Source organism: Dreissena polymorpha, chromosome 7, assembly GCF_020536995.1.
Source record: "Dreissena polymorpha isolate Duluth1 chromosome 7, UMN_Dpol_1.0, whole genome shotgun sequence".
In the NCBI taxonomy this organism is placed as follows: domain Eukaryota; kingdom Metazoa; phylum Mollusca; class Bivalvia; order Myida; family Dreissenidae; genus Dreissena; species Dreissena polymorpha.
The window spans coordinates 60,113,086-60,137,448 of NC_068361.1; the positions used below are offsets into that span (position 1 = coordinate 60,113,086).

The 24,363-nt window shown below is 34.8% G+C and overlaps 2 protein-coding genes across 4 annotated transcripts in view; one reads left to right on the plus strand and one right to left on the minus strand.

Annotated features, from left to right (window-relative positions):
* Positions 1-24,363, minus strand: part of LOC127838218 (P2R1A-PPP2R2A-interacting phosphatase regulator 1-like) — a 278,300-nt gene that overhangs the window by 162,409 nt on the left and 91,528 nt on the right. The window lies entirely within an intron of this gene.
* LOC127839748 (P2R1A-PPP2R2A-interacting phosphatase regulator 1-like) lies at positions 1,800-23,511 on the plus strand. Its single transcript, XM_052368134.1, has 10 exons — positions 1,800-1,828; positions 7,578-7,662; positions 11,357-11,439; positions 12,343-12,397; positions 13,632-13,751; positions 14,048-14,162; positions 14,673-14,738; positions 15,538-15,646; positions 17,768-17,913; positions 20,021-23,511. The coding sequence occupies exons 1-10, from the start codon at positions 1,800-1,802 to the stop codon at positions 20,155-20,157; spliced, it is 945 nt and encodes a 314-aa protein (XP_052224094.1). The 3' UTR covers positions 20,158-23,511.

Consider the following 24,363-nt stretch of genomic DNA (forward strand, 5'->3'; position numbering starts at 1 on the left):
AGTGGAAAATAAACACAAAACTTAACCAAATTTTCAATTTTTTAAGTTTAAAAAGGGCACATAATTCTGTAATCGCAGCCAGAGTTATCTAACATTGTCTGCCCAGTCCCCTCATGATATTTAGTAAATGAACAAGGTTTGAATGCAATAGCTTTGATACTTTATGAGAAAAGTGGACCTAAACACAAAACTGAACCGGACGCCGACGCAGACGCCTACGCTCAGGTGATGACAATAGCCCCTTTTTTTTAAATAGATGAGCTAAAAACAAAAAGTCAGCTGTTATTAATAATTTAAGGTTCAAAGTGGTTATTATATTGTAAATATGTTATGACTTCTAGTTTATAGAAATATCAAATACCGAAACACAATTTATTAAAATTAAGTTGAATAAAAAGTAAAATACCTGCATGCTTGCGCTCGCAATTAAGCTTTATGTCGTTGTTTCCTTTTTCAAGAATTGTTGATAGCTCCTTCGGAAAAGACAATGTCATTTTTGTTGTGACTTGCGTGTTTAGTTGTTCAGATATATCAGATATGAAGGTTACATTTTCCTGCTGAAAATTTCTCCAAAATATGGACTTTTGATCCGGCGTTCAATTTTCCAAGAGAGCGGAGCAAATTGACAACACTTTATTGATGTTGGTCTTAATCTTGCAAGCTGCTGCATGTAAATCGTCAAGTCGCTTGACCTCCACAGACTTTATTGCATTCGCTTCATTCATAATGCTCTTCTCAGCCATGTCAAAAAGTTTCATGACACGGTCTCTCATTTCATGCAATTCTGTAGAAATGTCTGCAATGAACTGATTCTAATCCGTCTTTTACTGTTCACAGCCCGCTATTAAAGAGTCTGCATCCGCTTCTGATTGTAGTAAGATCTGTTTTAAGAAACTCGGGTCTGGCACTTTGCTTTCAGACACACAGGCTATTTCATCTAATCGATCACATTTACCATGCAAGACAGCACATGTATTGCAGCAGAGCTTGGAATGGTCATAACAGTAAAAGCTGAACTTCTTTCCATGTGGCCGACAAGTGTCCATACCTTTCATGTCAACTACCACCGGGACTGAATCCATTTCCTGAAGAACGACTATGTCATGATTCCCTGTTGTATAAATAGTGTGTGGAAGTCTGCACTGGTTACACAGGAGAACATTACATGCCTTGCATATCAGAGTGGCCTTTGTTGCCTGGTTGTTTCTCATACATGAATCGCATGATGCATCAATAATATCGTCTGGAACTGCGTCATTTAAATTGTCTTGGTTGGCAACACTCCTACTAAAACTTGCCATTCTGTAGTTATTAATTGTTATTAAAATACTGTCCACTGTTGCCTGTTAAATAAACTTCTTTTAACAAATTATATGATTAATAAGTTAAACGCATTTTAATTGTTTTGGAAAAAATACACGCATGGACACAATTCCGCAATTTCTTGAAACTTGTAATTGCTAGTTAAATCTCGAACAGCAGCTAAATAAATGAATTATATTAACGAAGATTTATAGAACGTGTCTTCTTTTTATATTTGAACAATATTAACAGTTTGTTTAATATTATTAAATCAAACATAAGAAGTCACTAATTATCACATCGACGTTAAGACTGAATATGCCTTTTATATAATTATTTTCAAATTCCATTCATTTGGTGATTAAAAGACTTCAATAGATTATAAGTAGAACATATACCAACCGTCAATCCTTTATAATCTATGTACTGAATTAATAGAGCAAAAACAATACTTGTCGCTTAATGAATAACATTATGGTTATAAACGGTAACAAGATATGCAAACGGAGCCTCAGAACGCAGTTAGGTAGGTAATACGAAGAAGCAATGTATTCACAACCTTTATCAGAACGATACCGATTAGACAACCTTTCATGAAGTTCAGAACGGTTTTTTGTATATTCATTGTTTGAACAAACGGAAGCAAGAAACATATTCGCACCTCTCTTTAAACTGCCCACTTTTTTACATGTGGGCTTGTTTGAAATCTTCCGGTGTTTAATTAAAACAAAATAAGGATAAATTATGATGATGAAACAAGTTTCTTAATACGACACTCGGATCTACATGTATTCCACAAACATTTCTTCATGGTGATACTTTAGAGATGTATTTCGATTTCCATTCCTATAGGTAGCATTATACATGACATGTACTACTTTTGAACTCATACAATATTCCGGCGTTAACCTTTTGTCATACGGCTATTTTAAATTTATCACAAATCGTCCTGTTCTTCCGACAACAACTAAAATACTATAAAATTAACTGACTCCTATACTTTTGCAAAATTACATTTTCAGCCGTATTTGTACTATGTTATAAATTTGTTTAGAGGAATACAATTACTATTCCACAACAGGGTTTTCCCCATGCCATTTAAGCGCCCCTTGCCGGGGCGCTTGAATTTCGAAAACAGAGTTCCCGGGGCGCTTGAAATTTTCCGACCTGTGTGTTTTTCAGTGAAAGAAAGTGGAGATTGTAAAAAAACCCAAAGGTTTATCAGTGTATCAATATTCCCTGTTTTAAAAGAGCACGCGTTACCTACTTCACAAGTAATCGCCATAAACATGGATAATCCACTGATAAGATAATAGCATGACGCGCGTATAGATTATTCTAGCCACATTTCACAGTCATTTAAATGCTGACAAGGATGTATCAGGTAACTTTCCAGTCGTCAAACTTTGATGTTATTGTCCAATAGGTTACGCGAATGCTTATGAGGGCGGGGTTAACTATCGACCATTATTTTTGATTGACGTCGGGCACGATGTAAAAGTTTCTCGCAGCTTGATTAGCAAGAATTTGTACCATTTACGTAATAACAAAGTACATTAAAGACGGTTTCGGGCATCACCATCACACCTTTTTACTGTAAACAAGTGTTACCTATGACCCGAACGGTAAGAAGTTTGCACAGCACGTTTTTACTACTGAACTTAATGATGTAACTGCTGCACGTAATGACGAATGTACCGAACGTAAAGACGTTTGCACAGCGCATAATGTTAAAACTGCTACACATAATGAGTAATGACGAATGAACCGAACGGAAAGAAGTTTGCACAGCACGTAATGTTGTTACTACTGCACATAATGATGTAACTGCTGCACGTAATGACGAATGTACCGCACGTAAAGACGTTTGCACAGCGCATAAGATAAAACTACTACACATAATGTTGAATGTACAGAACGTCAAGAAGTTTGGACAGAACATAATGTTATGACTACTTCGCGTAATGCTTTAACTACTGCATACAATGACGACTGTACCGAACGTAAAGAAAATTGCACAAAGCATAATGTATATTCCACTGAAAATATTGATTAATGTACTGCAAACAACGAAAACAGTCATATGAAGTCAGTAATGGCGTTCCATAAATTTTCGTGAATTAATTACGCACACTAGTACATTTTTCGTCCGATAATCGATACTTAGAAGACTGATGATGGCAACCGGCCGTAATCCTCGTGAATTTCATGCATTATTCCGTCAAAACATTTATTCGACTTAAGTGTTTAAACAAATTATCGTTAAATTCATAACGCAACTGTTAATATTTATTAAAATCTCAAATGGGAATAATTAAATTTGTCATCCGAAACCCTTTCCCGTGTGTCGACGTTAACGCGTTTTTAATCCGAAGCACACTTCCGAATGTAAATGTTACCGCAACGTTAAAATATTCTTGCTTCAAATTAGTAGTGCAAATTTATTTTGTGTCGAATCTTTTTCTCAATTAAAAAGAGCGCAAAAATTATGCAGCATGAACATCGTCGCGTGTATTGTTTTAACAAGCACACAACACGTCAGAGGATTGACGCATGTTCAGAGGCAATATTTCATCAAATCTATAAATAGTTACTTAAAATTTATTTGATACTATAGAAAAATTGCAAGGTTTGTTCAACAGAAATAATTGAGAGCTTTTATCGTAAACATTTACCAGAAAGTGATTTATAAAAACGGAATAAACGGGATTATCGGATAATAAATAGAAACTTGAATAGTAGTAAGTATGCAGTAATAGAGTCGGGTTGAAACGGATGTATTGGAGAATCGTTCGAGTCAGGATTTTACTGTCAGTACGGGAAAGTTTTAAAACAATTAAACAATATAAAAAGGTATATATATTTTTAAATGACAGGGGGATTTTTTGAAGAGTAGCGCACGAAATGACGTCTTTCGACGCTGTTTTTCTTTGAGTAAAAACGCACCACAGAGCGGTAATGGACACCTTAAATTAAAAAAATCAATTATTATTAATAATGAAATGTTTTCAGCTTTAAGTGTTTTTTTTTCAATCGGCTTGAATGAGACCCTCACTCCATAATCGTGTTAAAGTTTCAGGTTTAAAGCATTACAATGACATAAAAGCTCAAGTTGTGCCAACATTTCCAGAGATTTTAGTCCCTTAATTTCATTTTTATGCTCCCCGATCAAATGATCGTGTTATGCCCCTGGATCGAATGATCGGGAGTATATTGTTTTTGGCCTGTCTTTCTGTCATTCTGTTCCAAAACTTTTGCCTTGGTCATAACTTTTGCATTATTGAAGATAGCAACTTGATATTTGGCATGCATGTGTATCGCATGGAGTTGCACATTTTGAGTGGTGAACAGTCAAGGTCATCCTTCAAGGTCAAAGGTCAAATATATGGCTTCAAAGCGTCGCATTAGGGGGCATTGTGTTTCTGACAAACACATCTCTTCAGGGTTCGACATTAACTTTTTTTAGAGCAAGACCGTCGGACCAGATCCTCTTAAAATGTACTAGCCCGAACCTGATGTCTACTAGACCATAAATGACTTAATCGTCGCAAATAAACTTAATTGTTTCATGTAACTGTTTAATCAGGATTTATCAGTAAATAATCAGTGAACACCAGATTTTTTTGATGCATAGAGTAAAACAATAAAATGAAACTTTTGTTTTTGCTTTTCTTCGTCAAATTAAAGCCATGTGAACTGACTCGATTTTCCATCTAGGATAAAATTGACGTTTTCATGTTTCTTCATATTTACGTTTTGTGTCAGTTTTAGGGTCGGATTCTTTTTCAGGTTTTTTTTTGGCCCGATTTTATAGCCGAAATTCGGCTTTGTTCCCAATACAAAAAAGTATACTTTTTTCCCAAAATGTGGCAAAAAATTCCCAATTTCCAAAACAAAAAATTTTTTTTTTTTTTTTTTTTTTTTTTTAGAAAAAAGTCTAATGTGTATTTTATCAATTTTTATTCAATTACATCTGACACAGTATTATTAGATTTTGTTCTTTTAATTTGAATGATTATAAAGGGTTATATCAAATTTAGTATTTCCCTAATCAGTGGGCTTTTCGTGTGGAAAAAAAGGCTAATAAATTTATTTTCCCAATTTCATGAAAATGCCGATAAAATTCCCAATTCCAAAGCCATGGTCTATCTTCCCAAAAAGTGGGGAAAAAAAACTGTTTTTTATTAACTGATTTGTCGGACAAAAATCCGAACTTGAACAAAGCCATTCTTTTAATAACATTCTCTTGTCTGCTACGCAAAAATGTTTACATTGACGATACCGATTTTTGATAGAAGTCGTAAAATCATGCTCTACAGTTTTACCACACTGCAGAAAATCATTAATATTCATGACAACTTGACCAATGGAAACCAGCCTCTGCAGGAAGCTCTCCTTTGCGTCTAAAAATACCGATGAATCATGTGAATGCTCCGTGTTTATTTAAATACTCTAGTTTTGTTTTAATGTAAATTACGGATACGAGAGTAATTTTACACATTAAAAATAAAGGTTTTCACAGCAGTTAGTTACAGTTATATATATGAATCAGTATAGATTTTTTATGTACGACCAGTCGGACAAGCTAGCCCGCAGTTTTACTAGCCCGACCACCGATCTTACTAGACAATGTCTGTCGGACGTGCCTTAGTGACGAACCCTGCTCTTGTTTACTGATATCTTTAATAAGAGGAAAGGCAGGGAAGTATCCATTCCAAAAAGAACATGGGCTTTGCTATTTCTTGCCAGGGTTTTTTTTCCTTCTTTGGGACCCGCCGAAAATCGGCCTTTTCCCCTCTGCTTTTTTTCCCCTCAGCTGGTAAATTTTCCCCTAAATTTCATTTTCCCCTCCAAAAAAAAAACAACAAAAAAACATTTTTTTTTATATATTTTTTTTTTACCTTTTTATATATAAGTTAACCTGATCCACTGTAGAAACTAGAAAAATATTGGCATAATTAAATTATCTGTTGCCTTGAATTTGTTTTAAAAACAGTAAAATATGTTAAATTGATTATTTTAGACTTTCCTTATTTTCCCCAAAATCCGGCTTTTCACAGATTTTTCCCCCCAAAATTCAACGTTTCGCGCGATTATTTTCCTCTCAAAAAAGGCCAGGCCCTTTCCCCAAAATCAGATACAACCCCTGCTTGCTAGCTGAACTGTACAACAGTGATCTGAATTCTAATTGGCTTGCTGATAAGTTATGAGCTGAGCTTATTTTAATTACAACCAATTTGTGAAATAAATGTTAACCTGTATGCGATACCAAACTTATACAAAAGTAGAGTCTTCAATGTTCTCTGCCCTACAGAGGTTTAATGAGGAAATGAACTACAGTTATGCTTTGGTTTTAGCTGTATGTATTATCTGTTACTTGTGTTTAAATACTGAACATTACATTAACATGTGTGTATTGCAATTTGTATGTGTTGCAGAATATTTTGAATAGCATTTCAGATTTATAATGTATTATAAACAAACTTAATTAAGGTTCAATTAATAGAAAATAATATACATGTGTTATATATTTTGTGATTTTTAAAAGGCCACTCAAAAGTTTTTTAATATATTTTATCTGCTGATTTTTAGTCCAAGTTTGTATAGTTGATTCATGTCCCTTTCAGTTCTGCAGTTGATTTTGAGTTCAAGTTTGTATGATTGAGTTATGTCCTTTTCATTTCTCCAGTTGATTTTGAGTTCAAGTTTGTATGATTGATTCATGTCCTTTTAAGTTCTCCAGATGATTTTCAGTTCAAGTTTGTATGGATGATTCATGTCCTTTTCAGTTCTCCAGTTGATTTTGAGTTCAAGTTTGTATGATTGATTTATGTCCTTTTCAGTTTTCCAGTTGATTTTGAGTTCAAGTTTGTATGGTTGATTCATGTCCTTTTCAGTTCTCCAGTTGATCTTGAGCTCAAGTTTGTATGATTGATTCATGTCCTTTTCAGTTCTCCAGATGATTTTGAGTTCAAGTTTGTATGGTTGATTCATGTCCTTATCAGTTCTCCAGTTGATTTTTAGTTCAAGTTTGTATGATTGATTTATGTCCTTTTCAGTATTCCAGTTGATTTTGAGTTCAAGTTTGTATGGTTGATTCGTGTCCTTTTCAGTTCTCCAGTTGATTTTGAGTTCAAGTTTGTATAATTGATTCATGTCCTTTTCAGTTCTCCAGTTGATGTTGAGTCTAAGTTTGTATGATTGATATATGTCCTTTTCAGTTCTCCAGTTGATGTTGAGTCAAAGTTTGTATGATTGATTTATGTCCTTTTCAGTCCTCCAAACACATTCACTTCTGCTGATTCCCAGAGAACACGAAGATTCAGCTCCAGCTCTATGACCCTGCACAATTCTGCCTTGGTTTGTATTACAGATACATGGATTTTTTTAGAATTTATTTGGGGAAAAAACGTGGGCCCTTATTCCCATGCTTAAAAGGTATATTTTCCCCCTATAATGACCTTAATATCCCCGACTCAATATAAACTTAAGTTTGATAAAGGAAAGCTAAATTTGGGCACAAATTGACCAAGTTTGAGGCATTTTTGTTAACAATCTGTGATTTTCAATTGATTCAAACCATATTGTAACTTTATTTTATTTAATTCAACTTTAGTAACAAAGCATATACATGTAAGTAATGATTTATTACCAAGCAGGGGTTTCACTGGCCCAAAAAAAGTTGTCGCCACTTTTTCGCGGCGTGAAAACTGTTGGTTATTCCAATCATATTAAAAAGAACAATCATTTGAAGAAACCTTACTACATTAATGTCATTGACTATATGATCATTTTAAAAGGTATGTTATTACATAAAAAAACACAATAAGTACCTTCACAAGTGGTACCTTCACAAGTCATACCTTCATAAGTCTTAATAAGCTTTATTTGCATAAAAATAACATTTTTTTTCAACTTGATAAACAATACAGATAACCAAAATAATATATTATAAATAATGTTAACATCAATGTATTAAACAGTATGCTACATAAATGTTTCAAACTTTATTATTTAAACATAGAATCACACCAATGTACATATTTGAAAGGAAACAATAAATATAAAAAATCAGAAAATAAAGCATCTCGTTTCAAATTGTTACACAGTTATATTTGATCATTTGGACATGATATACATCAGCTTCCTTTGTTTAAACGTTTTGTTAGTGGCGGATGATTTTCAGGTTCAATTAAATGAATGTTTTGCACGCCTATTTCCTGACAGAAAGGCCCAGATAATTGCCACCATCTATTCTAGTTGCCTGAAATAACATAAAACATATTTTAACAAACTATCAACAACAAACCAACACGTAAATGTCCCTATCTTTAAATGTCCGAATTTTAACATATACGAAATATAGTACATCCATTGAACGATATACTTTTTATTTCAGAAATTGTTGGTATCTTAATCAAATTATATCCTTCCCAGAACATTATAATAATGAAACTATTAAACAGAAATGCTCACAAATACCAGTTGAAACAAGTTTTTATTTGTTTTTGTGGAGAAATTAAATGCTTTTGCCAGCCCCATGGTTTTGATTAAAGAAATAGCGGCCCTATTAATAATTATAATTATTGATCGTCGTGACAGTTTGTCCCCATGTTACTTAATTTATTGCTCAATATCATAAAGGAGCCGTTAATCCGATAATAACCCCCATAAAACTTGACAATAGCAGTAAAAACACCGTTTGTAACACTTACACGCTTCAGTGATTGCAATCTGCACTGAAGGTCGCTTACATTGTCGCAAATCAATATTAACAACTGACAGACACTGGCCGCTAATGCGTGGTCGCGTGCTTTCAATTCGCAGTACATTTTCGGATAGGATTTTACTGATTTTTTTAAATTCGCAACTTTTAAAAAACTGGAGCCACTTTAAAAAATTTAGCGCCATTTGGCGCCAATGGCGATCGACAGCGAAACCCCTGACAGTCAGTGATTTCCTCAGGCCAGATTACTTTTCTTCGCCGGGGCGCTTAAATTTCAATATTAGAGTCAGGGGAGTGCTTGAAATTTACTGATTAGTGTATTTTTTCAGTCACTGCAAGTAGCCTTTCTTAAGATCAAATCAATTTTGAATTTGCTTAATATTTTTTTATGATTCAATTTCAATAAAATGTATCTCTTTAACTAAAGCCTGCCTTAAGGCCAATGAGAGCACACGCTTTGCATGAGCAACAGCTCCCGTAGGCTTCAATGCAGACGACGAGTGATGTAATTGCCATATGTGTGTGTGGTTTTGTGACTTTTTGTTTGCTTTGTTACATGTACACATGTACCTACCACACTCATGGGTTCCTACTATTGTTTATACCTCAACGATGAAATCTTGGCTACATGTAGTAACTTAGAAAACTTTGTCTCAATAAAAAGCGTGCAGAAATTGTGCAGACATGTACAACATCATGTGGAAAGTATGTCAGTCTTCACATTAGCCGATAAGCCTGAAGCCCGAGTTGATTCTTGGGCCGGTCGGTCGATCCTAAATGCTTATAAAATAGCCCGACCTGTCGATTAAATATTTGAGCGTCATATCAATAACCTGATTTATACGCGTTTTTAAGAGGCATGATTAAATTCGCTTTTTAAATGCCTAAAATGACATTATACGTTTTAAAGAATTGCATGAACACATGTGGCCGCCAGTTTTCTAAAGTGTCGTGTAAACATCCGGGTATGTTTCTATTTAATGTAATAATGCAATTGACGCCCATTCGAGATTAGGTTATTCAAACTGAACATGCGTAGATCACGTTCCGGGATGTTAGCGCATCTGGCACTTAGTAACGTTTTAAAATAATGACCAATCTAGAAGCGTATTTAATTTTAGAAGCGTTTTCCAAAAATGTATTTATAATTCATGAAAAATGGACGAAGTAATTTTTCAATGAAAATAAAAGAGTCTGTAAGGGATATTGTACGCATTGGGTTAAAAAAAAGATCCTTATTACAGTTAGATTTCCATGTGTTTTAATCAAGTATTCTTGCGTATTAGAAGACGTTTTTTCAACTTATTATTAATAATTGTAGTACTTTCGTGTTTTTTTCTGATTGTTAATAACTATTTTGGTGTTCCTGGCCAAAAAGTCATAAAATTTATATAGACCTCTTCGGGCTCTTGAACATGTCTTTGGGCTATTCAAAATTTTATCTGATTAGCCCGAAGGGCTATTTGGCTAAAATATTTAGCTTGAAAACTGAAGTATGTGTGTAATTATAGTTTTATAAAACCGCAAACCCATTCATGCGTGTTGAGTGGGAAAACACCCGTCCTGATTGGACATTATTCATCAAATCTTTGAATAGTCACATACACATGTATACAAAAATACATTTGATACTTAAAGGGACCTTTTCACACATTTAGGCATGTATTGAAGCTTATCATTAAATGCTTTGAGTTGATAAATGTAATCATTGGCACTAAATAGCTGCAGTAAAAAAACAAGAATTAAATTTAAGAATGAAAAATAGAAAGAAATTCTCAACTGGGCTCAAACTACTGACCCTTGAATTCTAGCACATAAACCACTCGGCCACATGTGTTTATATAGTGAGTGTTATAAACTTTATATAAACAATCCTTTTAATGTCACAAAATATAAAGATAATAACAGAACTCTCCAAATGAATAGTTTTCAGTAATTAATAAAGCTGGGTTGATGCGGATGTATTGAGGTTATGGTTATCTATGTATGAAAGGGTTAAAACAATAAAAAAATGTTGTTATCAATGACTTTATTGCTGAGTACTTTTTCTTGAAAAGGCATAACACACCAAATAACTTCTTAAATAAATGTAAAAAAATATGTTTGGAGGGGGCTGCACTGATCAGCACACCTCTAACGGCCCCGATGCATCTGAACAAATTCCAGTGGAAAGCACTGAAAGTATCTCCTAAAAATTAAAAGGTATTTTTTGTTTATAAGAAGTAACTTCTTAGGGAAAATCCTGTTAATGTGGATGTTGTAGTCCCTGATTAGCCTGTGCAGACTGTGCATATGAATTATGCCCTGCTTATGCTTTGTAAATTTCAGACACCAGTCAAAGTTGCAGATCGCTTGAACCAATTGAAGCAGGAGGAGAGTGACATTGCAGTGAGAGATATGCAGAAAGAAAGGTTTATGTCCTCGTACTCTTAGATCGCTATCATGTGAGCGACGTTCTGAGAAAACTGGGCTTAATGCATTTGTGTCATCCTGGATTAGCCTGTGCAGTAAAAACCTCCCAGACTGGAGTTTTGTTCCGGAGAGACTCTCATATAACAAAATGTCCATAACAGAGGAAAATGTGGTCCATGTGCAGTAAGCGAAGGCTAATCTGGGAAGACAATGTGTGTGCATTCTGTCCAATTTTCTAACAACAAGGCTTATTTAATGAAATTAACTTATTTTTTATGAAGAAGTTTTTTTCTTTAAAATTAATTTGACATTCTTCTCCTTACTGCTGTATTAAGATGGCTGTATTAATTTTCTCTTGCCCTTTGAAATGATAATAAGTCAAAAATATGTTGAGATTTGCCACCTTTTTGTGTGATATTTTTGCCAAGCCATAATAATTTATCTAGTGAAGCAATTTATTTAAAACTTGGTTATTCCAAAAAACTAATTAAAAATATGTTATGTCTCATCGTTTTGTTGTTGTATTGTTTATGAACTTAAAAGATTAAATATAATGTGAGAAAACAACTTTAATGTCTTCATGCCATGATGCCAATTATTGTGGATGAATTTGAATATTAAACATATATATGATATACATGTACAGTAAAATGTATATAACAATTTCTTAACAAGCCACAATGTTCTCCTTCAAAAACTGTTATAAAATATTGATGAAATTAATATTAAAATTCTTTACATAATTTTTTTTAGCATATGCATTTTTGCTGATAAAATGTTGGATAACATGCATCTCTTGTCACCGTTAAGGGTTTATATTGTAAATTATGATGGTTATATTGCCTTTTTCCTGATATAAGAGTGGTCTCCCTTCAATCATTGTGTTTTGTTTTATATTTCAGAGAAATTCGGTCTGCTATACAAATATCTGCCACATGGAATGAAAAATGCAACATAGTGAGTAACAACTTATTCCACTTGGTAACTCTATTTTTTCTAATTAGTCAAAGGTTTTTAGAAAGCAGTGTACATTTTAGTAGTGGAATTTTGATTCAAAGAAATTTCCCTGATTCACAATTTATCAAGGCATTGCTTTGGAGATTACACATTTTGCAAAGTTTTGCCTCAGAGGCATTTAATTTGCAATTTGAAATTGCTTTTTGTATATTGCTTTTAATGTGCAAATAATACAAAAAATGGTAACAATTAGTATTAACAAAGTTTGTATGGTTAATGTTTGCAGGCAAGTTAAACAAATAGCTGGAATAAAAGTATATCAGAAAATAATGTGTCAATGAATATAACAAATGTAAATTTACAATTACATCTAGATACTAGTAAATTTAGTTACAGACACAAAAAACAAAAACACTTATATATATGTTTATATTTTTCTATGAAAAATGTCAGAAACTATTTCAATCAGGTGTTGATCACTCATTGTCAGCATTTAAATGTATTTATTTTTTCGATCTGCCGCGTGTTGACTGTTTAAAATACAGCATCCCAGAAAAACACAATTCACACAGTACATGAAGGTGATAAGAATTAGCACTTATCATTAATATTCTACTTGAATGAAGGTAATGATATCGATACAGCTTTTCTGCATTAGCATTTACAAAAATTTAACCCTTTCCCACTCAGAAGAAAAGTGAACATGGCTATGTGCAAACAGCATAAAACCAGAACAGCCTGCAAGTAAATTGCAGTCTGTTCATGTTTTATGCTGTTTGCTGCTCATCATTATCTTAGGATTGAAAATAAAGCCTTTAAAACTTGAATTAGTAAGAAAGTATTGAATTAAAGTTATAATTTTATGGCACTACAAATGCGTCAAAATACGTATCTAAGTGGTAAATGGTTAATAGGAAATGTCAGGTGTCTGCTAAGTGCTAAGCACACATTGTAATGAGTTAGTGCCCTTTGTGTAGTATCTGTTAAATCTGGATTGCAAAACAAACACAGAATGTTTGTTTTGATTACATTAGATGTTAATGTCTTTTATGCCTGATATAATTCCGCCAAAAATATTTGAACGTTTAGCATAATTATTCATTGAGATTTTAAATTTGTGGATAGGTCCCGAATGAGATCAACTAATATTTATGTGCCACCAATAATAATCATTATTATTAGCTTTTATGTGCTTTTGATTAAGATAGAGACTCAAATTGCCTTTCTTTTACAGGAGGAGCCAATGATTGCAGAAATTACCCCTAGACGACCCAGGTCTTTCTCAGAGTCCCTCCACATATTTACCTCCCCTTGTATGATAGTTGGTGCACCTTCACCCACAAGAACTGGCAAGGTAGGGAGTTCTTTATATTTGAGCCTGACTCTTGGAAAATATGGTCTTGTCTGTGTCTAAACATGCCTTGTGGAGTATCAGTATCTGTGACACATTTCTATCTTTCTATTTACTTGCCACAATGTGAGGCTCTTTGTGTATTGTTTGACCCACTTGTAAAAAACTCTTGGTTTGCTTTTCCATAGACAAGTTCATTGCAAAATTGTGCTTTTCCAAAAGCATTTTTCTGTGACCAGACAGTCGTGTGGGTCATCAGTTTCCATGACGATTGTCTAGTTTTACGTTTTCTGTTTCAGCAATGTTTTTCTCCGTCAATGCAGCAGCCAATCAAGAACCACATATTTACCCCCAGTCCCAGTCCTAGTCCAACACGGAGATCCTTCTCAAGGTTTGTGCTTTTAAATAAACCACGTTGTGGGAAAACTGGGCTTAATGCGTGTGCATCCCAACTGGGAGCAGGGCTATAGAAATCTTTACATACATTGTCAGTTCCATTACTGGGAGCAGGGCTATAGGAATCTTTACATACATTGTCAGTTCCATTACTGGGAGCAGGGCTATAGGAATCTTTACATACATTGTCAGTTCCATTACTGGGAGCAGGGCTATAGGAATCTTTGCATACATTGTCAATTCCATTACTGGGAGCAGGGCTATAGGAATCTTTACATACATTGTCAGTTCCATTACTGGGAGCAGGGCTATAGGAATCTTTACATACATTGTCAGTTCCATTACTGGGAGCAGGGCCATAGGTATCTTTACATACATTGTCAGTTCCATTACTGGGAGCAGGGCTATAGGTATCTTTACATAAATTGTCAGTTCCATTACTGGGAGCAGGGCTATAGGAATCTTTACATACATTGTCAGTTCCATTACTGGGAGCAGGGCTATAGGTATCTTTACATACATTGTCAGTTCCACCAGCCCCTAACTGGGAGCAGGGCTATAGGAATCTTTACATACATGGTCAGTTCCATTACTGTGAGCAGGGCTATAGGAATCTTTACATACATTTTCAGTTCCACCAGCCCCTAACTGGGAGCAGGGCTATAGGAATCTTTACATACATTGTCAGTTCCACCAGCCCCTTACTGGGAGCAGGGCTATAGGAATATTTACATACATTGTCAGTTCCATTTCTTTGATGGATTAACAAGTTTGTAGGTCATTTAGTCTATTTTAATAGAAAATAATTTAGACATCTATTTTCTATGGCCACAAGTAAAGTCAATTAATCTTTTATCAAAATATGGATATTCCCAGTTTATTCAATGCTTTTACGACTGTGTTTACTTTTTAAAAGTGTTTAAGTGGAGGATTTTTCAAAAATATGTTATGAAGGCAAAATGAAGACGTTATTTCACAAAAGAACAGTTAACATCTTTGATAATTAAATTATCAATAATTTCCGCTGTTATTTTTTCTCTATTTGTAACGGTGAATACCAGTTATTAAACACCAACATTGTTCTATAAACCACATTATCTTTATTGTTTAAACAAGTTATACAATGTTATGTTTGGAGTTTTATACCTTTCCCCCTCAAAAGAAAAGTTAAAATGTCTATATTCAACCAGCATGAAACCAGAATAGCCTGTAAGTATCTCACAGTCTGATCAGGTTTAATGCTGTTTTCTGTTCATCAGTATCTTTTGGTGGGAAATCAATGCTTTAAGACTAAATCTAGTAAGAAAAGTCTTTAATTTCATTTGATTTTCTAAGGGACTACAAAGGTGTTTAGAATTCAATTACCGTTGCTTGTATTGTTTTGTGTTCATAGTGGAGCCGGATGGAGACAACCGGTTTGAGAGTCACATGAGCCCACCCAAGCGGTTCCACACCGGACCCAGCACCCCGGATAGGCTTCTGCCCCACCCTCTGGCACACAGGTATGGCTTGAAAATCAGCAAGTTTTGAGTCATTTATATGAGCTTCGTTCCGGGAAAACTGATCTAAATGCATGTAGGTAAAGTGTAGTTCCGTTATCTTGGCAATACTTACACTTAAACAGGTTTTTCATTTAGAAGGGACCTCCTTTTAAAGAAAAATTCTGTAAAAGAACACAATGCGTGACAATCTATGTGACAATATGCAGGGGGTAAAATAACAGTGACAGTTCTATTTTTTGTCCCCCGCCAAAGGCGGAGAGATTTAGTTTTCGGCATTGTTCGTCCGTCTGTCGGTCCGTCCTTCCAACTATCACAAACTTTTTGGGCTATATTTCAGAAACTATATAAGATGTCATCATGAAACTTCATAGGTGTATAGATATTAATGATGAGAAGGCGGGGGTATCAATTTAATGAATTGGCTTGTTCTTACTCGCATTGTTGTTTCAAGTGTTTCACCTGGAGCTTTATAGATTGGACTCCCAACTGATTTAAAACACATTTGAATGTGTAAGTTTCATATTTGGTCAGTATGGTCCTTGCAACTTCTGAACATTCGTTTCAACTTAGTGGTATTTTTTTAAATACTGCCCTTCTTATTTGTGGACAGCTCTTTTAACATATTAGGTCAATATGGTCCTTGTGATTTTTAACCAGGTTTTTCGAAGGAAAAAACTGGTTATTAGATTGGTGAATGCGGGCGGGCTGGCTGGCGGGCGGGCGGGCGGGCGGAACAAGCTTGTCCGGGCCATAACTATGTCGTTCATTGTCAGATTTTAAAATCATTTGGCACATTTGTTCACCATCATTGGACGGTGTGTCGCGCGAAATAATTACGTCAATATCTCCAAGGTCAAGGTCACACTTTGAGTTCAAAGGTCAAAAATGGCCATAAATGAGCTTGTCCTGGCCATAACAATGTCATTCATTGTGAGATTTTAAAATCATTTGGCACATTTGTTCACCATCATGGGACGGTGTGTCGCAAGAAAGAATCACGTCAATATCTCCAATGTCAAGGTCGCCACGACTAAAAAAACAAACTTACAAAGGAGGTTAATTTTGTTTGTTCATTTCAAAAGTTCAGTTTGAGTTTTCTCCCTTTATCAGATTTTTTTTTCACAATGAAAACCTGGTTTTGTGACAATTTTGTCCCTTGTTTAAACATCATTTACAACATATTTGGTTGATTATGGTCTATTAATATCTGAAAAAATGTGTTAGCATATTTGTTTAATAATGCCCTTTTATTTAAAAACATCTGTTGTAACATATTAGGTCAATATGGTCATTGTAATTTATGAATATCAGTTTTTACTTACTTGGTCAGTTTTTCCCTTGTAATTTATGAATATCAGTTTTAACTTATTTGGCCAGTATGTACCTTGTAATGTCTGAACATAATCAAAGTGCTTCAACCTACAACTTTGAAACTTCATATGACTCTGCACCTTGATGAGTTCTACATGCCACACCCATGTTTGGGTCACTAGGTCAAAGGTCAAGGTCACTGTGACCTAAAAAAAAAAATAATCTGACAAGCTTTCACTTATTCATAACTGCACCCGCAGCCGAGCGTGGCACCCATTATGTTGTGCTCTTGTTATTTCTGAATATCAGTTTAAATGTAGGATCAGTATGTCCTTTGAAATAAATGAACATAAGTTTTTACTTATTTGGTCAGTATTGTTCTTGCTAGTAAAGAACAACTGTTTTAAATTATTTGGTCAATACGATGGTTGCTATTTTCATAAGTGTTTACTTATTTGGTCAGTTTAGTTCAAACTAATTTGGTTAGTTTAGTTTAAATTTATTTGGTTAGTTTAGTTTTAACTTATTTGGGTTAGTTTGTCCTTTGAACTTATTTGGTCTGTTTGTCCCTTTAACATAATTGGTCAGTTTGTCCCTTTAACTTATTTGGTCAGTTTGTCCCTTTAACTTATATTGTCAGTTTATCCCTTTAACCAATTCAGTCAGTTTGTCCCTTTAACTTATATGGTCAGTTAAGTTAAAACTTATTAGGTCAGTTTAGTTATAACTTATTTGGTCAGTTTAGTTATAACTTATTTTGTCAGTTTGTCCTTTTAACTTATTTGTTCAGTATGTCCCCTGCTATTCCAGCATGTCCTCCAGTAGCTGTGACAGTAACAGCAGCCCTGAGCAGTCTGTGTCCAGTGCCTCCAGCATACACCTGCCCCTGGGGTCGGGCATGCAGCATAACATGTTCTTCATGCCGCTGCATGACACACAGGATATGCAAACCACAGGTGGGTAACATTATTATGCTCCCCCAAAAAAAATTTGGGGGGGGGAGCAAATAGTCGCCGCTTCGTTTGTCCGTCCGTGTGTCCGTCCCTTCACAATTTTTGTCCGGGCTATTTCTCAGCAACTTATGACCGGAATTCAATTAAACTTTATGGGAAGCTTCACTACCAAGAGGAGATGTGCATATTATCAGTGGGTTCTGGTCAGATGATTTTTACAGAGTTATGGCCCTTTGAAATTTTCCATTAACTGTACATATAGTGCAATTCTTGTCCGGGCTATTTCTCAGCAACTAATGACCGGAATTCAATGAAACTTTATGGGGAGCTTCACTATTAAGAGGAGATGTGCATATTATCAGCCGGTTCTGGTCGGATGATTTTTCACAGAGTTATTTCCCCTTTGAAATTTTCCATTGTACATATAGTGCAATTCTTGTCCGAGCTATTTCTCAGCAACTTATTACGGGAATTCAATGAAACTTTATGGGAAGCTTTACTACCAACAGAAGATGTGCATATTGTCAGCCGGTTATGGTCGGATGATTTTTCACAGAGTTATGGCCCTTTGAAATTTTCCGTTGTACATATAGTGCAATTCTTGTCCGAGCTATTTCTCAGCAACTTATCACGGGAATTCAATGAAACTTTATGGGAAGCTTCAGTACAAAGAGGAGAGGTGCATATTATCAGCCGGTTATGGTCGGATGATTTTTCACAGAGTTATGGCCCTTTGAAATTTTCTATAAACTGTACATATAGATTTTAGTGCAATTCTTATCCGGGCTATTTCTCTCCAACTACTGACTGGACTTCAATGAAACTTTATGGGAAGCTTAATTACCTTGAGGAGATGCGCATGTTATTAGTGGGTTCTGGTTAGATGATTTATTTAGAGAGTTATGGCCCTTTTAATTTTATTTTTAAGTTTCTAAACCATCCATCGTATTATTTTGTCCATAGTTATGCCCCTCAAGACGTTTCCTTTTATCTGAATATATATTGCAATATTGTGACAAAAAAAACTTTGGGGAACATCACCCGTCTCCTACGGTTTCTTGTTACTTAGGCAGATCAAAAGTTAGGACTTAGCATTATTACCACTTTTTTGCCTAGCCCACTTGTAGACATCTAGATATAGCTATCACAATTGGTGTGTGTATGTGCTTTCATAAGTGTGTAAAAGCCTAAGTGCATTTTTCTAATCGTTTTTGGATGTTACTTGTCATGAATCATTCTATTTTAAAATGACAAATGTTTACCATCAGGACAGGGCATGTCACTTTTAAAACCCTTGTTTGTATCTAAAATTGCAAGATCATGCTTGGAGTTCACAATGATTATTTACTGCGTTCATTCTATGATTAAAAAATTACTAACCTGCGGAGACTTTTAGTTGCATGTGACCAATGGTGCTAGCTTACAGTTGAAGGTAACCCTAGAGGGTCAGATGTCAAATTTGAACATCCTATAGTTTGTCCAGGCTGCTTGTTCATCATTTATCATGCAATTTCAATATCACTTTTCTTAAATGTTCATCATGTGCATACGGCATGTGGCCTGAAAGACATGTCTCTCTAGCTCAAAGGTAAAGGTCACAACAAGAAGTCAAACTCAACATTGTAATTGGTTGGATATTTCATTTATTTATTGAGTTATTAAATTATGGGTTCAACATGAAAAAAGAAGTCACTGTGTTTTAAGTGCATGCACGTGCTTAACACTTTAGCAATATTAAATGCTGTCATGCATTCTCTTGAAATTGAATTTTTAATAAAATGCGTCTTAAATACAACATGCTACATTATGATCCTCCCACTTTGTTCATATGAAGTCCTGGGCCTGTGTTCACAAAGCTCCTTATGTAAATATTAAATGAAGTTATACATAAATTTCAGAATAAATTGAGTATAAGAAATCTAATGCTTTGTGCTTACAAAAGGTCAAAATATTAATTTGTTCAAAACCTATTGATGTAAAAATACCAAAATGCGAAGTAGCCAGAGGTTATCCCAAACGAGCTTTTTGAATGTAGAACCTGGGGTTAGGGAGCTCCTGTTTAATTACACCACTGTAACCATTTGTATTGAAACAAGCTAAATGATTTCAGATTCAGAGACGTCCGATGTAACTGAGTCAACCGACATGTCCGAAGTGGGCGACACGTCACATGGCATGCTACTCACCACCTCTCAGAGCCCCAGACATATCATGGGCTTCACACCAGTGAAGTCTACACACTTGTGACTGCTGATGTGCTAGACACTTATTACGTACAGTGGGTTAGACACAATGGACAGCCAATTGAAAGAAAAAATGTGCTAGGCAATCATAAGACGTTATGTGAGGGCGTTTAAACAAGCATAAATTGCTAGCCTCTTGCGAGAACCAATTTGCTGGACACTTCTGAATCCATTGTGCTAGCCCCTCATTGGCCCCGATGTGCTATCCCTTTATGGTAGACAGCCTGCTAGCCCATATTGACGGACAGTGTGTGTGCTAGCTCCATTCTAGAGAAAGCTAACTAGCCCCATTTTACAGACAGCTTATTAGCCCCATTTCACAGCCAATATGCTAGACAATAATCGCCATGTGCTAGCCGCTCATTGCTTGGTACATAGGAAACCCAGTGGGCTAACAATTAATATTATATATACTTAACACCCACCCCACCTCTTATTTAAGTAGGGCAAATGTCAGTCACAGGTACTTTAGAACTTAATATGCATTTAGTACAGTTCTTAATTGAGCTAAATGTGTCTTGTTAATGTGTGTATAGCTTAAGTGATTGCTGATTGATTGCTGGTGTGTGGTCTAAATACTATTAAAGACATTGAAAAGTCTTGATTAACAGATACCACACAAGCGAAGGTGTGTTGGCCAGTAATTATGCCTAATGTGCAAGCGATAAGGACTCGAAATAATAAATAGTTTTACAGCCATTGTCAATGCTAACTAAGCTAGCATCTCAACAACTCAAGTGTATTGGCCTTATATGTAACCCTATCATAAGGTCACGTTAGCTCTGTCTTTGTTCAAGTCATATCTGGTCTCATGGTCTGGTAATCTATGTACTGGCAACTCAAGACATTATATGGGGCACTAGACGTTTTCAGGAGTCAGGCCGGCAAATTATCTAGGACCACATGTGTCGCTTTCTGAGAAAACGGTGCATAATGCATGTGCGTAAAGTGTTGTCCCAGATTAGCCTGTGCGGACTGACGGACTGACGACACTTTCTGCCTAAACTAGATTTTTGCTAAGAAGAGACTTTCTTTAAACAAAAAATATCATAAAAGCAGGAAGTGTCGTCCATGATTATCCTGTGCGGACTGCACAGGCTAATCTGGGATGACACTTTACGCACATGCATTATGCCCAGTTTTCTCAGAATGCGACTCATATTCACCCACAAATAAGGATTACAGGTCACCGTGATGTAGTGGATATGGTGTCTGCCTAACGACCGGGAGGTCACGGATTCGAGCTCCACTGTGGAGCGTTCTTATCATCTTCCCAGAGACACCTAGAACTGTATCTAGTCCCAGGAAATGGACTCGAGAGCGTTTCAAATAAGCCTTAGGCTTTCTATCCAATGGGGCTAAAATAAATAGGTTTACACTAAATAAAGTTTATACTTAGACACACGAAATGTCACTTCAGAATTTGAATATATACAGGCTGAAAATGTTGCTATATTATTAACAAACTGTTCTTAATAAATCATGATGTCATTATAGGTGTGTCATGCTAGACTTAAATTTCAAGTAGTAATAGAACATTACTGTTTTAAGTATGTTCTTTATTTAAAGACTTAACCCTTTACCACTCAAATACATATTTTGACACATTTGTAGTCCTTTAGAAAATTAAATTTAATTAAATACATTTTTTACTTAATTCAATTTTTTAAGGCTTCATTTCTAACCCTTAGATACTGATGAGCAGCAAACAGCATTAAACCTGAACAGACTGCAAATTACTCGCAGGCTGTTCTGGTTTTATGCTGATTGCACATAGCCATTTTCACTTTGCTTCTGAGTGGGAAAGGATTAATTGAATCCAGAATTTTGTATTGTAGAGCCATTTGCTGTAAATGATGTAATTGCTTACCTAAATGACACACAAATGGCAGGATTTTGGGGGTATTGATCTGTTTCATATGCATATGAATGCTTAATGTCTGTCAATTGATAAATGTGGTGTTGAATTTGCTATTATGAATGTTGCTGATATGTTCATTTGTTAATTTATAATATCATTCATCTAAGTAATTATCAATAAATTAGGTTTTGTTGCGTACTCTGCATCTTCATTAATTTGAAATTTGATGAATTGCATCAATTGATAAAATGCATCCTTCCATTTTGAAATGTTATTTTAAAGTTGCTTTGCAAACCACATATAAATGGATGACTTGTTATCCAGGATATAAGTTGGAAATGAAGATTCTGAATCATAATGTAAATCCACAGTCTTTTAGGTTATATACCCAGTTACGTAATTGCTTATTACAACATACTAAATTAAAATAACAAATCATGTTATTTTGATTTTCTGCAAATGCAATTTCTGCCTTGTATTATTTTATCTGAATGAAGTGACAAAATATGCTTAAATGAATACACATAAGAAATTGTATTTACAATCTACAACATTAAGGAATTACTCAGATTGAAAGTTCATAGAACGGATACAAAGTGAAAGACTTTCTGTTGTTGTTTTTTCGGAATGGAAAGGCTTGTTATCATGTTACTCATGTGATTTTGGCCAGTAATTGACATCACAAGTTTTGCATACTCCTCCTTTTGCTGCAGTATGATTTAAATCAAATTCTTAATCATTCTTATAATTGTTTGCTTCTCTGCCCAAATAAATTTGTTTTCAGTTGGATAATTTAAGTTTCTATGTATTATGCTGCTATTTTTATTGTTTTTGTAGTCATGAATTAGAACTTATTGATGATATATTAATTATTAATGGAATTAATTATTTTGTAAATTAGTCATAATTAATCGTATGGTGTGCTCATCATAAAAATAATATTTTACATTTTAATAAAATGAGTACTAAAGGACGTGCTATTCTCACTTATTTTGAATGGCAATTATTAATTCAAAACCCATTTTTTTCAGTGAAAAGTTGTGGTCTCTATACTTACACTAATCATTAGAAACTAAAATCTGCATCCTGTCATGAATTTTAAGCACTTTTGCTATGTTAATGAAACACAATAGGGTACTTCTTTTTTTCTATGCCAAAGCTCCTTTTGTATCTGTTTCGATTTTGATTGAGAAATGGTTAAGACGAGCACTTGAAATTAATATTGGAATGTTTTTATAAGTCATGTTTGCAGTAAGATAAAGAGCCTATGTCTAGTAGTGCTATTTTATTCTGAATGTAATTGCTTTAATGTTAAACTGTTTTCTGGAGAAATTTTTACCAAGTATGTTCAAGGTAGTATTTTGATGCCACTATTGTACATCTAGATTTACATGTTTCATATGAATTGAAATTATTAAGTTCACAAATTGAGTGGTGTTCTGAGAAAACTGGGCATAATGCATGTGCGTAAAGTGTCATTCCAGTTCGCACGGGCTTATCAGGGACGACACTTTCCGCTTATATGACATTTTTTGTTTAAATGAAGTCTCTTCTTAGCAAAAATCCAATTTAGGCGGAAAGTGTCGTCCCTGATTAGCCTGTGCAGACTGCACACGCTTATCTGAGAACACTTTACGCACTAGCATTGTGCCCAGTTTTCTCAGAACATGACTGAATTAATTCTGTTTATCTGTTGCCAAATGGTTGTGATTACTTCCAAATACACTTAGCTATATCAGTTACCATTTACTATGTCATGCACAATTTTTTGTGATTTCATTTTCCTTTATCCTAATATTTGTATTACAGTGCTCATGTTTTCTCGCTAAAATTAGTTAATTATAGCCCAGGTAGGAAGTAGAAGACTGGAATGGCCATTTACAGCAATCTGTCAGTCTGTTTATGCAACATTTAGAATCGTATGTATTGTTCCTAAAGGAAGACACAGGTTGCCACATTTAACACCCATCTTCCTTCCTCAAATGTCAAGGTCACGTATTATTTTTTTTTTTCATTCATCAAGCAATTTGACACAAAAACCCGACCACTTGTGACAACCATGAGGAGACAGCTTGTCGAATATATAACACATCTTCTTACCTCAAATGTAAAGGATGCACTTGGAGGACAAAGGTTTAAATTTGCCATTAAACAGCATGTATGGACTGTTACTTGTCATAAATGCAATTTTAAAATAACTCAAACCAATGACCACCATATGGAGATGGACAATTTGTGTATTGCTGATCTATCTGCCTCAAAAGTTAAGGTCACACATACAGGTCAAAAGTCAAATGTCCCATCAAAAGCTTGTTTTCAACATAAGTAGAGTTCTAGGATAAGTCACAT

What these genes read in the sequence shown, in the direction of transcription:
- LOC127839748 (XM_052368134.1), top strand. Translation starts at nt 1,800, where the DNA reads ATGCAAACGGAGCCTCAGAACGCAGTTAG. An exon ending in AGAGATATGCAGAAAGAAAG is followed by an intron (nt 11,440 to 12,342) that starts GTTTATGTCCTC and finishes TTTATATTTCAG; the next exon opens with AGAAATTCGGTCTGCTATAC. An exon ending in CCCCACCCTCTGGCACACAG is followed by an intron (nt 15,647 to 17,767) that starts GTATGGCTTGAA and finishes CTGCTATTCCAG; the next exon opens with CATGTCCTCCAGTAGCTGTG.